We start from the raw sequence: 12,074 nt of genomic DNA, 5'->3' as shown, positions 1-12,074 counted from the left end.
TTCCAAAGCCACTTTCACATTTTCAGTTATCTTTATAGCAATGTCCTGCTACTTAATACCAATTATCAGTGTTAGTTCATTTTTTATCACTTTAAAGAAATGCCTTAGACTGGAAAATGAATAAAGAAGAAAGGATTAATTGGCTCATGATTCTCTAGATTGTGGGAAGTATGGTGTCAGCATCTGCTTTTGGTGAGGTCCTCAGGAACTTATAATAATGGGAGAAAATGAAGCAGGATACAAAGGGTCACATGATGATAGTCGGAACAAGAGAGCAAGCAGGGAGATGCCACCTCTTTTTAAACAACCAGATCTTGTATGAACTAAGAACTCACTCATCGCCAAGGAAATGGCACTAAGCTATTGGTGAGAAATCCACCCTCATGATCCAAACTCCTCCCACTAGGCTTCATTTCCAACACTGGAGATTACATTTCAACATAAGTTTTAAAGGAGACAAACATACAAACCAAAGCAAATCTGAGATATTTTTTCATGGTTAATATCTTTAGGTGTATATGTCTATGCTTGAAATCATCCTATAAAATATGATACACAAAACATACAGATACAAAATAAAGATTATAAATAGAACAAAAACAATATGCTACCTATGAATGTTTATCTAGTTACATGAATTAAGTTCAGTTAGTTTCAATGATATCAAAATATCAAAAGTTATAATAAACATTTTAGGTTATGCAGTATTCACTTTCCAAAGAAGGAAGAATAAAAAATTCTCAAAGAACAAAACATTCTTTATAATGGCTCTCACAAATTTATATAGCATAGACCTTGATAGTCAATTCCAAATCAATATATCTAATTACCTACATATCTTAAATTTAACTTGTGGAAAACTAACCTTTTGCTTATCTTGCCATATACATTCTTCTGGTATTTTTGAGCTCAGTAAATGGGCTCACCATTTACCAGTAAATTTCGGAATCATTTTGTCATCTCTCTCAATCTTTCATTCCACAAAAACAATTCATCACCTAATCTGGTAAGATTTACCTACAAAGAAAATTCTAAAATTCATCTACTTTTCTCCTTTTTCACCATCAATTTGCTAATCTTGACTACTTTGATTTCTCACCTAGACTACCCAAAGAGCCTCCTAAATTATCTAACTTAACTAGTTAGGTATCTGTTCTATTTCCCATACACAGACAGAGTGAGCTTACAAAACACAAAATGAGATGTCATGACCTCATTAAAGACCATAATTCTTAGACTAAAAACAAAGTTATTTAACATGGCTTACAATGTTGTACACAGTTTGACATTTTTCTAAATGCCCCCAAGTTGTCCCCCATCATGTACTTTTTCTTGCATTCAAGGCACAAAGACCTTTCTGTTCTTCTTCACATAATGTCACTTCCTACCAAGGTCTTTGCACACGTCTGTTTCTCTCTGAGCCAGTCACTTTTTTGCTTAGTATCCCATTGGATAACCTTTCTGAAGGGAGTTTCATTGGTCAGCCAAAGGAGATTTGCTCTTTCTACTACATGGTCTCGTAGCATCATATAACTGTATTTCATTATAATTGTATGTTTCATTGTTCAGTTGTCTTATTAATATTGTCTTCTCCTCCAGAATGTAAACACTGCAAGGTCAGAATCGACATCAATTTTGCTCAACATTAAAATGCCTTTTTATTATTTTTGTATATAATCACAGGCATAGAATATTTGTCTTTCTCTGTGTGTGTCTCTTTCTTTTTCTTTCTCTTTCCAGATAAATACGACTGAAATTTTTATGTAAAACATTATTAGAGACTTGGTGGAGAGGTAAGGCAGTATACTACAGAAATAACTACCATATGATAAACAGTGAGGGAAAGCTACAAATAGTCATGTGAATTCAGTGGAAAAGGAGATTACTTTCATCTGAGATAGTGCAAATATGCTTATTAGAAGTAGAATTTTTCTGGCCTTCAGAGATAGGCTTCAACATTATACTACTGTGGTTAATATGCTGATGTATTGTCTCTTTTAAATAAAAATTCTAAAAACTAGATGCAGAGTCTTCTGAAAGCTCATAAGTACTGACACACAGCTAAAAATGTCTTAGCTGACAGTTACTTGATATAGAGGAGTCTCTGCTGTCTCTGCCTGCTGTTAATGTTGGTCTTTAAGTTGCTAACACTATGGTTCTTACTGTGAAGTGTCCAGGAAGAAGTGTGAATAAATGCTCTGCTTTATAAGATAATGATTAGTTTACATTTAGGACCAGGAGAGATTTATGTAATTTGGAGAGTACTCTTGGCAAGGAACATTAGATGCATGACAACAATCTTAATTGCAAAGCATTGGCTATAAAAACCAATGGAAACAATCCAATTTGTACTGACTCAATGTAAGGTTATTAACTCAGTTATTGTGATGAGCAATCTATTTTCTGAATGTGCAGTTGATCTCCATATACCACTACCGACTATACTATGGAGTATTTTAACACATGTTAAATTTAGAATTTCTTTGTAAACTGAGGCATCTGTCATCAATATTAAACAGAATATGGGAGACTTTACAGCAAGAAAAACATTGGCAGATGACACAAAGGCTTCTTTTAGGATAATTCATGATTTACTATGGGAAAAAATTTGTAGATTGGAAGAATTGTATATTGATTATAAATGCTAACATCATATTACTAACGATTTGTAATATGAAATTAATAAAACAAAATTTAATGTTGGAACTACATGAAAAATTGTATGAAAAAATCAGGAATTTTATAGACATAGGACTATCAGGTGATAACATTAATAGCATAAGAAAATCTAGACTTTATTTTGAAAAGCATTAACTTAGATGTCACAGTTAACTTTGATCATACAGTTTTCACAATAAATATGCAATAGTTAGAATATTTAAGAATCCCAGTGAGGCAGAAAAGACTATGACAGAGAGGATTCATAAAGCACACCTATTGGGAATGCTGACATGTAGACAATATATAGATTAGTTGCAAACAACAACCTCTTTCATCACTCCTGATTACGTTGTAAGGCTGGGTAATGACTGTGATCTTGCAGGGTGGTAGCTTGATCTTACATGTACAACTAACCTTACCTTTGGCCTCTCAGGAATAATCAAGGATAACTGACAACATAAAAACACATTTCCCCTGAAGTAATACAATAAAAGGCCAAGCAATTAGATGTGACAATTGAGGTGAAAGATTGGGTGCTACTTTGTAAGCAACTATTTTTTATAAGGTGATTTTTTCTGTTAAAGCCGGGCAATCCTAAATCCATAATAAGAATCTGGCTTTCTTTTTGATAACTGGCATGCAATTATGGATTACTATGCTAAATCTTCAAGCCTTAACACACTGTTTAATATCTGGAAACAAATAACTTTTTAATACCTGCTTACTTATTTATGTCTTCATGATGGAGTTCCATTACAGGCAATGAGGATCTCTTAGATTATTTCAATACCTACTGCAGTAATGATTTCAACACAGAAATCATCTACAATTGAAAAACTCCATTCATTATTTATGAAGTGACAGAATGATAGGGAAAATCTTTTTATAATGAGAATCCTTTACTTAAAAGAGGAGACTGAAGGGAAAATATTCACAAATAAAATTATATGTAATTTTAAATTAATGTTCTCATTTTATCAAGGTTATATTATGAGGCATTTTTCAACGTTTCTTATATGCATCCTGCAATAAAACAGCAGGTGATCAAAATTTTAGGTCAAGTTTACGAAAAAATGATTCCAAATGTAACAATTATACTGATAATAATAGTGGACTTACGGCCTTCATGGAATTTCTTTATGTAGTTATATGCAAGCACTCCAGTCTGGAAATTGGTAAGCCAAAATGTATCAAAGTAGTGATTCCAGCAAACAACCAACATTGGAATCATTTCTTGGATTTGTGGTTCTATATTTATCATAATATACATTTATCATAACATCTCTTTTGAAAGTTAATAGAGATATTGTTTATATTTTAGTGTATTTTATGGGAAGTTTTATACTGGTAATCCTGATTTCTAAATATTTGGGAACAAAACACATATAAGTAACTTCTTGTTTAGTTGCACAAGGGTACTCATGTCAAGGGATCTATGCTGCCTCAATATGAAAAGTAATGATAGACAAGGAAGGTATTGAGGAAAATGTCAAGTAAGAATCTTTTAGTCATCACATGAATGTCCCCACTTTGGTGTCTTCTGAGTGTATTCCTGTGTCTTATTTGATGTGGGTTTATGGGCATTCTGGTGCTTACCTATGCAAATAACCCAGAGATAGTTTTTAAATATAATGACACAGTTATCATTTCATATATTGTATGGATGGCTTAATTTAGTATATTTTAATGTCAGCTTTTGTGAAACAATTTTATATTTAATAACTTTTCTTTAATTTTAAGGGAAAGCCCAATGAGAGTGACAGTCCTTTTTACAAAGAGAAATTTTCATAAAGGACTCAATATTTTAGGGAAAGGATTGTCTCAGAAACTCTTTACCAAGATAACAAACTTTCATTTAGTGTGGTGAAATTATGAATTATTTATTTTGGGCTCCGTGTGTGTGTGTGTGTGTGTGTGTGTGTGTGTGTGTGTGTTGTGTCTTGTTTAAGCTACCTTTCTCTGCTATTGAAGAAATAAAGATATTTCCTTATGCATTCTTTTAATATTTTAAAAGTTTCTTTTCACATTTTTTGTGTAATGTAGAAATTAAGGTGGATTTGGAGTACAGTTGGGTTCCATTTTATTTTTGCCATACTGATAACCAATTGTCTCACATTGTTTATTGAATAATTTATCCTTTACATGTTGAAGTGGAATTCTAGCACTGCCATGTACAGTTTTCATAGATGAATGGATATGTCTTGACTTTTCTATTTATAGTATTACATTGTTATATTCATCATCTCAAACACAAATACTATACTGTAATGTATTTATCCTATTTGTAATATGTCTCAATAGATTGTGAAATAAATAACTTCTTCCATTCCTCTTTAAAATTACCCTGCCTAATGTTGGGTTTTTATTCTTTACCTTTCTATTTTAAATTTAGGAGTAGACAAGTTTGGTGAAAAATTGGAGTCACATGTAATTTTCATTTTAGTTGAGTAGAAATATTTTATTTTCTATTTTTAAATAATTATTATATTTATCAATGTTCTTTATTAGGTCCTATACTAAATTTTTATAAACATCTTGAGTTTCTATTATATTTCTTCCCAAAGGATACTTTTTGTGTTTTTGTGTATGGGTTTTTAAAGTATTATTTTTTTTAATTGATTTTTCTGAACAGTAATGTTGCTTTTAATCATTATCTCTTCTAAGCCACTATGGTGGAGTCTAACTAGTTTTAGTAGTTTTTGTTTGTTATTCCAGTTACATATTTGTAGTCATAATATTCATGAAAATAGCATTATTAAATTTTCCTTATTTTTTTATCATTATCTAATTGAGCAGGCTAGGAGCTCTATTACATTGATAAATGCAAATGGTGATTAAGGCTATTCTTATAATTTTCGTGGCTTTAAAAATGCTACTTTTTGTATTTGCCATAGTGTCTGACATTTGCTTTAAATCAATTTATAGTGAGTAGCAACTTGGGATATATACACTCTCAAACTGCAGAAGCACAATTGTCCTTTTTATTATCTTCTTCATAATGAACATTATGGAGATTCTATTGCAGTAATCAGTTTTAATTTTTAGTGGGTAATGATGATGAAACTAACCAAACCTTAACTCTGTTTCTAACTCAGTCTTTAAGATAGTAATTCTTCCCCACTTACATTGCAGGCAGGATTAAAGTACCATTAAGAAGATTCATGGGATCCTTTTTTTGGGGGACAGTGAAAGGGGAGGATTATATATTTGAATACTTGAAGATTTGATAATTTTTTTTAATAATATTTTTTCCAGGCTCAGACTAATGTCCCTCCTCAGCTATTTCCCAGCAAACTATTTTGGCTTATTTAAATATGTAATATTTACAATAACTGAAAATAGAAATTTGATTCCCAGGCTGAATCTAGAAGCAAATAGGATGTTTTAAAATAAATGAGCAATTAGGCATATATTTCATAATTGGATAGAATTTGAAACAGCATGACTCTTCATTTATACCTGAAGGATTAGGGGCCATCAAAATATTAATTTACTTGAGCTAATGTAGACAATTTGTGCAACTGGCTTATCGTCTTCTAGGCTATAACTTTAAAAATATAAAGTTCTTTGGGGAATATTTTATTGTTTACAGGTAAAATTTCTTGGTTTTCTTTCCCAGTTTATTTCTTTGATTATCATTGCTTTCTATATTGCCATCTGCTGCCATGCACAGGTTGTTATTGTTATCCCATGATTATGGTTTAATATTTTTGTGAATAAGTGTGTTATTATTTTGCAACATTTAATGAAGAAAGATATAGAAAAATTATATACACTTCAATTAATAACTCCAATGTGAAAAACTATGGAGCTATCACTCAGTTCAATAAATAGAACATTGTTATAATCCCTTTCTGCCTCTGTTTGCAATATCATCCTTCTTCACTAAAGCTAAAAGTTGTTTAATGATCCAAGCTATGTAATAGTCTTTTTTTATGGTTATTATAAAGTACATGTGAATTGTTGTACATGTGCACAGATTTCCACATAAGGATCTTGTACATATTTTGTTAAGTTTGTACTCATTTATTAATGGCAGGAGTTTTTTAAATTGATTCCCTGGCATTTTCTATGCAGACACGTCATCTGTGAACAAAGAAAGTTTTATTTCTTACTTCTTGATCTGTAAAACTTTCATTCCCTTTTCATTTCTTATTGTACTATTCAGAATTCCAGTATACTATTGAATAGGAATGCTGAGAGGGAACTTTCTTATATTGTTGTTGATTTTAGAGGGAAGGCATCTAGTTTTACACTATAGGGTATATATTAGCTGTAGTTATTTTGTAAGTGTTCTTTGTCAAGTTGAAGTTTTCCTCTCTTTCTAGTTGACTGATAGTTATTATTATAAAAAATACTGGATTTTGTCAAATGCTTGTTCTAAATCAATTGGTTTTTTTTTTTTTTTTTTTTTTTTTTTTTTTTTTTTTTTTTTTTTTTGCTTTAGCTTGTGATGGATTGCACTGATTTTAAAATTTTAAATTAGCTTTACATCAATCTTATTTCATCATGGTGTATAATTTTTCCTGCATTGTTTGTTTGATTTGCTAATATGTTATTAGGAACTTTTGGATCTAAGTTAAATAGAGCTATTGGTCTACAGTTTTCCAATCTTATAATGTCTTTATTTGTTTTTATTATTAGGCTAATGCTGTCCACATAGAATGAGTTAACAAGTGATTCCTTGGCTTCTGTTTCTGTTAGCATTTGTAGAGAACCAATATAGGTTCCCCTTACATGTTTTGTAGAATTTGCAAGTGGAATAGTATGGGCATGGTGCATTTTTTAAAAGTTTTTATGAAAAATTTATGATTAACTCAATATTCATTAACAAATAAAGGGATATTCAGATTATCTGACTCTCTTGGTATGAGTTTCAGTAGTTTTCTTTCAAGGAATTGATCGATTTTTTCCAGTTTATCAAATTAGTCTGCATAGATTTATTCATAATATTATTTTATTGTCATTCAAATACACATTGAATCAGTAATGTCAACTCCTCTTTCATTTCTGATATAGTAATTATCCCTTTTTCTTTTCTTGGTTATTCTGGCTAGAAGTTTATAAATGTTACTGATCTTTTCAAACACTAGGTTTTCTTGTTTTCCATTTATTGTACTCTGCTTAATTATTACTGTTAATTTTCTTCAGCTTTGTTTAGGTTTATGTTGCTCATTTTTCTCTAGGCTCTTAAAAGTAGAAAGATTATTGAATTTATATATTTTCTAATATATGCATTAAATGCTATAAATATCCCCATAAGCAGTGCTTTTACTGTATCTCACTGCTTTTGTTATAAGTTTTATTTCAAAATTTTTTAAAGTTCTCTTGAGACTTTGACATGTGCATTATTTAGAAGTATATTTCTTATTCCAAATGTGTTCATATTTTCAAGCTATCTTTCTGTCGTTAATTACATTTATTTCCATAATCATCTTAGAACACAATATTTTTTCTATCCTTGTATACTTCCCTTTGCATTTCTGTGAGTTTTTGTGAGCTTCTTATAGACACCAGAAAAAGTTTCAACCTTGTGTTCCACATTGTTCTGCTGTGCTTTGTCCAAACGAACCTTTATAAGACAGCTGCCATCCAGTTTCATGCAGATTCTCTTGCCCACAATTTCGCTTGGGAAGACCAACTCCTCAAGGATTGCATCATGCACAGCTGTCAAAGTACGGCTCCTGAGATGCTTTTGCTTATTTTTTGTATGGCTTTTTCGAGTTGGCTTAGGCCAAACTCTCCTCTGAGCGATAAAGACAACATGCTTCCCCCTGAACTTTTTCTCCAATTCGCGTACTAGCCGGACTTGGAATTTCTGGAAATATTTTAATTGAGGAGCGGCAACAAAGATTATGATAGCTTTCCGACCACAACCAACTTCAGTTCCCTTGGCTGCCATAATAATCAGCTTCCTGAGCTGAGCCTTGAGGTCCGAGTTCATCCCCAGATCCAGAAGAGCCTGGGAGATGCCGGACTCGAACTCGTCTGTCTTCTCGCCATTGGGCTTCACGATCTTGGCGCTAGAACTGAACATGGCTTTCTCCTTGGTGAGTGCCGGCTTAGGAAAAGACCCCAATCTCCTGCCTGACATCTTTTATTGCTCTCTTCCGCGAATTTATGTTAAGGGTTGTTATGTCTTCCTGAAGAATTGACACTTCTCCTTACTAAATGTTCCTCTCTATTTTTAGTAACTTGTATTGCTCTGAAGTCAGCTTTGTCTGAAATTGATACAGCTACTTCAGCTTTCTTTTGATTAGTGTTAGTATGCTCTATATTTCTTTATCCCTTTAGTTTCAAGAATAGGGAAAATATTTTACCCGACCTTGTACCATCTCCTAGACGGGATTTCCACCCACTTGAGCCAAAGTTAGACTTTGCTTTTTCTGTCTCACTTTCTTTATGCCAACTGAGACTCTGACTTATCAATTTTTTTTTTTCTCCTGGAATAACTTTTTTTTAACATTTTTTGCAGGGCATGTGTGCTTGTGAGGAATTTCCTTAGTTCAAAGGACGAGTGTGGTGGTTCATGCATGTAAGCACAGAAGTTTGGGAGGCTGAAACAGTAGGATTGCTTGAGCTCAAGAGATCAAAACCAGCCTGGGCAAGGAAGTGAGACCCTAATTTCTTCAAATAATAATAATAATAAAAATAGCAGGATGTATGGCACCTGCCTATAGACCCGGCTACTAGAGAGGCTGATGTGGTAGGATCACTTGAGCATGGGAGGTTGAGACTGCAGTGAGCCATGATCATGCCACTGTAGTGAGACCCTGTCTCAAAAAGGAGGGAGAGGGAGAGGGGGGCCTTACAGTCTTTATTTTATTTGAGAAAGCCTTGTTTTTTTTTCTTTTTTTCTTTTTGGAGGAAAAAATATTGCTAGCTACAGTATCACAAGTTGGTCTTGTTTTTCCTTCATCATTTTATGTATTCTGTTCTACATTTTTTTGTTCAGCCATTATATATATTTTGTTATTCCATTGCTATTTATTTATTTTTATTGCATTTTAGGTTTTGAGGTACATGTGAAGAACACGCAAAATTGTTACATAGGTACACACATGCAGTGTGATGTGCTGCCTTCCTCCCGATCACCTATATCTGGCATTTCTTCCCATGCTCTCTCTCCCCAACTCCCCACCGCCCGCTGTCCCTCCCCTATTTCCCCCCTACAGACCCCAGTGTCTGATGCTCCCCTCCCTGTGTCCATGTGTTCTCATTGTTCAACACCCACCTATGAGTGAGAACATGTGGTGTTTGATTTTCTGTTCTTGTGTCCGTTTTCTGAGAATTATCCTGATGAGAAGCCCAATGCAATTCATATCCTTGCTCTATAAGTAAAGTGCTTTTCCCATCTGATTTGTCTAAAAATTTTCACTTTCTAATTTAAATATGGTCTAATTGTATGTTTTTTGGCATTTTTACTGTGCAATGTTTCTCTGAGCTTTCTGGATCTGTAGGTGAGTGTTTGTCTTTAATTTTTAAAAATCCTTGGCCATTATTATTTCAAATATTTTTCTATTCCATTATCCTTGTCTTTTCCTTTTGTTGTTTCAAACATTTTGAATGTTTAAATGTTTGAAATTGTTTTTCAATTCAGCCCTTGGATATTCTGTTCTTTATTATTTTTTTAAATCTTTTTTTGCTCTGATATTTTAATTTGAGGACTTTCTATTGACATTTCTCAAAGTTGGTAAGTCTTTCCTTAGACCAGCTTACTGTTGAGCCCAACAAGTCATTTTTCCTTTCTGTTACAATATTTTAATTTTTACCCTTTCTTTTGATTCTTTCTTATAGTTGCCATTTCTCTGTTTACACTGTCATCTGCTCTTGCATAATGTCTTTTTTTAGAGCTCTTAACATATTAATCATAGTTATTTTAAATGCCCTCTTTGATAACTGTAAAACCTGAGTCATATCTGCATCTTGTTGTGATGTTTGCTTTGTCTCTTTAAACTGTTTTACTTGCCTGTTGTGATACCTCGAAATTTTTTGTTAAACTTCAGACATGTGGCATTGGTTGATACAATTGAAGTAAATAGGTTTTTAATTTGAGGATTTATGTTCATTTGGCTGGAGATGGACTTTGTTTAGCATTTGCTCTAGTTGAAGGTGCCAGAGGGTATAAATTCTTTTAGTGTGCTTACTTTTATCTTTCTTCTTACTGTTGGACTTCTCTAAGTATTTATCCTCAGAAAGTGTCTGTGTCTTATAGCTCTTTCACCTGAAATCCTTTGTTACTACATTGGAGCCTTGTTTTAATGGTAGTAACGTGGGATAGAAGTCTTCTACAATCTCGTGACTGAATCTGTGTTTTAGTGAGCTATATCTCTTGGCTATAATCTTTACAAGTGATCCTGTGGTGATATAGCTTTTTAGTTTTTTTTTTTTTTTTTTTTTTTTTTTTTTTAGATGAATCAGGAAGTCTAAGATTGGCTCAAGTGGGTGGAAATCCTTTCTTGGAGATGGTACAAAGTCTGGTAAAATCATTTCCTTTGGCAAATAGGACTTCCTGTGGCAAAAAAATCTGGGTATATTTCAGAATGGTTACTTTTCCCCTTTCCCTGCCAGAAGCCTGTGGGGATTTTTCTTGTCTACAGGATTATGGTGGATTTATGGAGTAAAATACAAGAATATAGGGGAGACTTTCTAACTGCACCCTCTAAACCTTTCTCACTCTCACTCTCAGCTTTCATCAAACCACCAAAATTTCCATGTAAATATTCTTTTGTGTGGCTCTAGCAGCTACTGCTTCAGGTGAACAGGATGTCTTCTATAACTCTCTGGATGTGCCTGAGTCTCCAGATTTCACATTGGCAGTTTTTCTTGTATCTTCATTTCTCTGATGGGTCTATGAAAAGTCACTGGTATTTTGTTTGGCTTTTTATTATTGTAAGGCCTGAAATGACAGCATCCAAGTTATTTTACGTGTTTCAGCTAAAACCTTATCAATCATTTTTAGTGGCCATTCTGGTTGGTAGTTTAGATGTTTTAATTTTGACTAATATGGCTGTCAGTTTCACTAATGACTGATGACCTTCAGTAATTTTTTGCATGCTGCTTGTCCTTTTAGATATCTTTGTAGTGCAGTACCTCTTTAAAACTTATTACACATGCTTTTAAAAAAAGGTATTGTGTTATTTTTTCACAAAAAGTTCCTTATAGATTATTTACATAACTCCTTTGTAAATTATACGTTATAAATATCATTATCACATATTATTCTGAAGATTACTCTTTTAGAATCATAATGGTTATGTTTGATTAATAGAGGTTCTTACTTTTAATGTAGTACCATTTATTAATCTTTTTCTAACTTTAATTTTATGATTTTTGTATTATAAGAAAAGCTTCATAGTCTCCAAATCATGAATATACTATTTAATGCTGATTTCCATAAGCTTATTTTACCT

The 12,074-nt window shown here is 32.6% G+C and overlaps 2 protein-coding genes across 3 annotated transcripts in view; one reads left to right on the top strand and one right to left on the bottom strand.

The window, feature by feature from the left end:
* LRFN5 (leucine rich repeat and fibronectin type III domain containing 5) overlaps positions 1–12,074 on the top strand; it is a 288,888-nt gene that overhangs the window by 148,143 nt on the left and 128,671 nt on the right. The gene's annotated exons all lie outside the window — the stretch shown is intronic.
* On the bottom strand, positions 8,117–8,726 carry LOC119468670 (40S ribosomal protein S7-like). The gene has a single exon (XM_037732759.1). It carries the CDS (start codon positions 8,696–8,698, stop codon positions 8,117–8,119), a length of 582 nt encoding a protein of 193 aa, XP_037588687.1. The 5' UTR covers positions 8,699–8,726.

This window comes from Cebus imitator, unplaced genomic scaffold (assembly GCF_001604975.1).
Source record: "Cebus imitator isolate Cc_AM_T3 unplaced genomic scaffold, Cebus_imitator-1.0 Scaffold470, whole genome shotgun sequence".
NCBI classification, from domain to species: Eukaryota; Metazoa; Chordata; class Mammalia; order Primates; family Cebidae; genus Cebus; species Cebus imitator.
The sequence above is the reverse complement of the archived record's forward strand: the minus strand, read 5'-3'. Positions and strand labels throughout refer to the sequence as shown.

Bases quoted from the DNA above. Each gene is read 5' to 3' on its own strand.
- LOC119468670 (XM_037732759.1), bottom strand. From the start codon at position 8,698: ATGTTCAGTTCTAGCGCCAAGATCGTGAAGCCCAATGGCGAGAAGACA.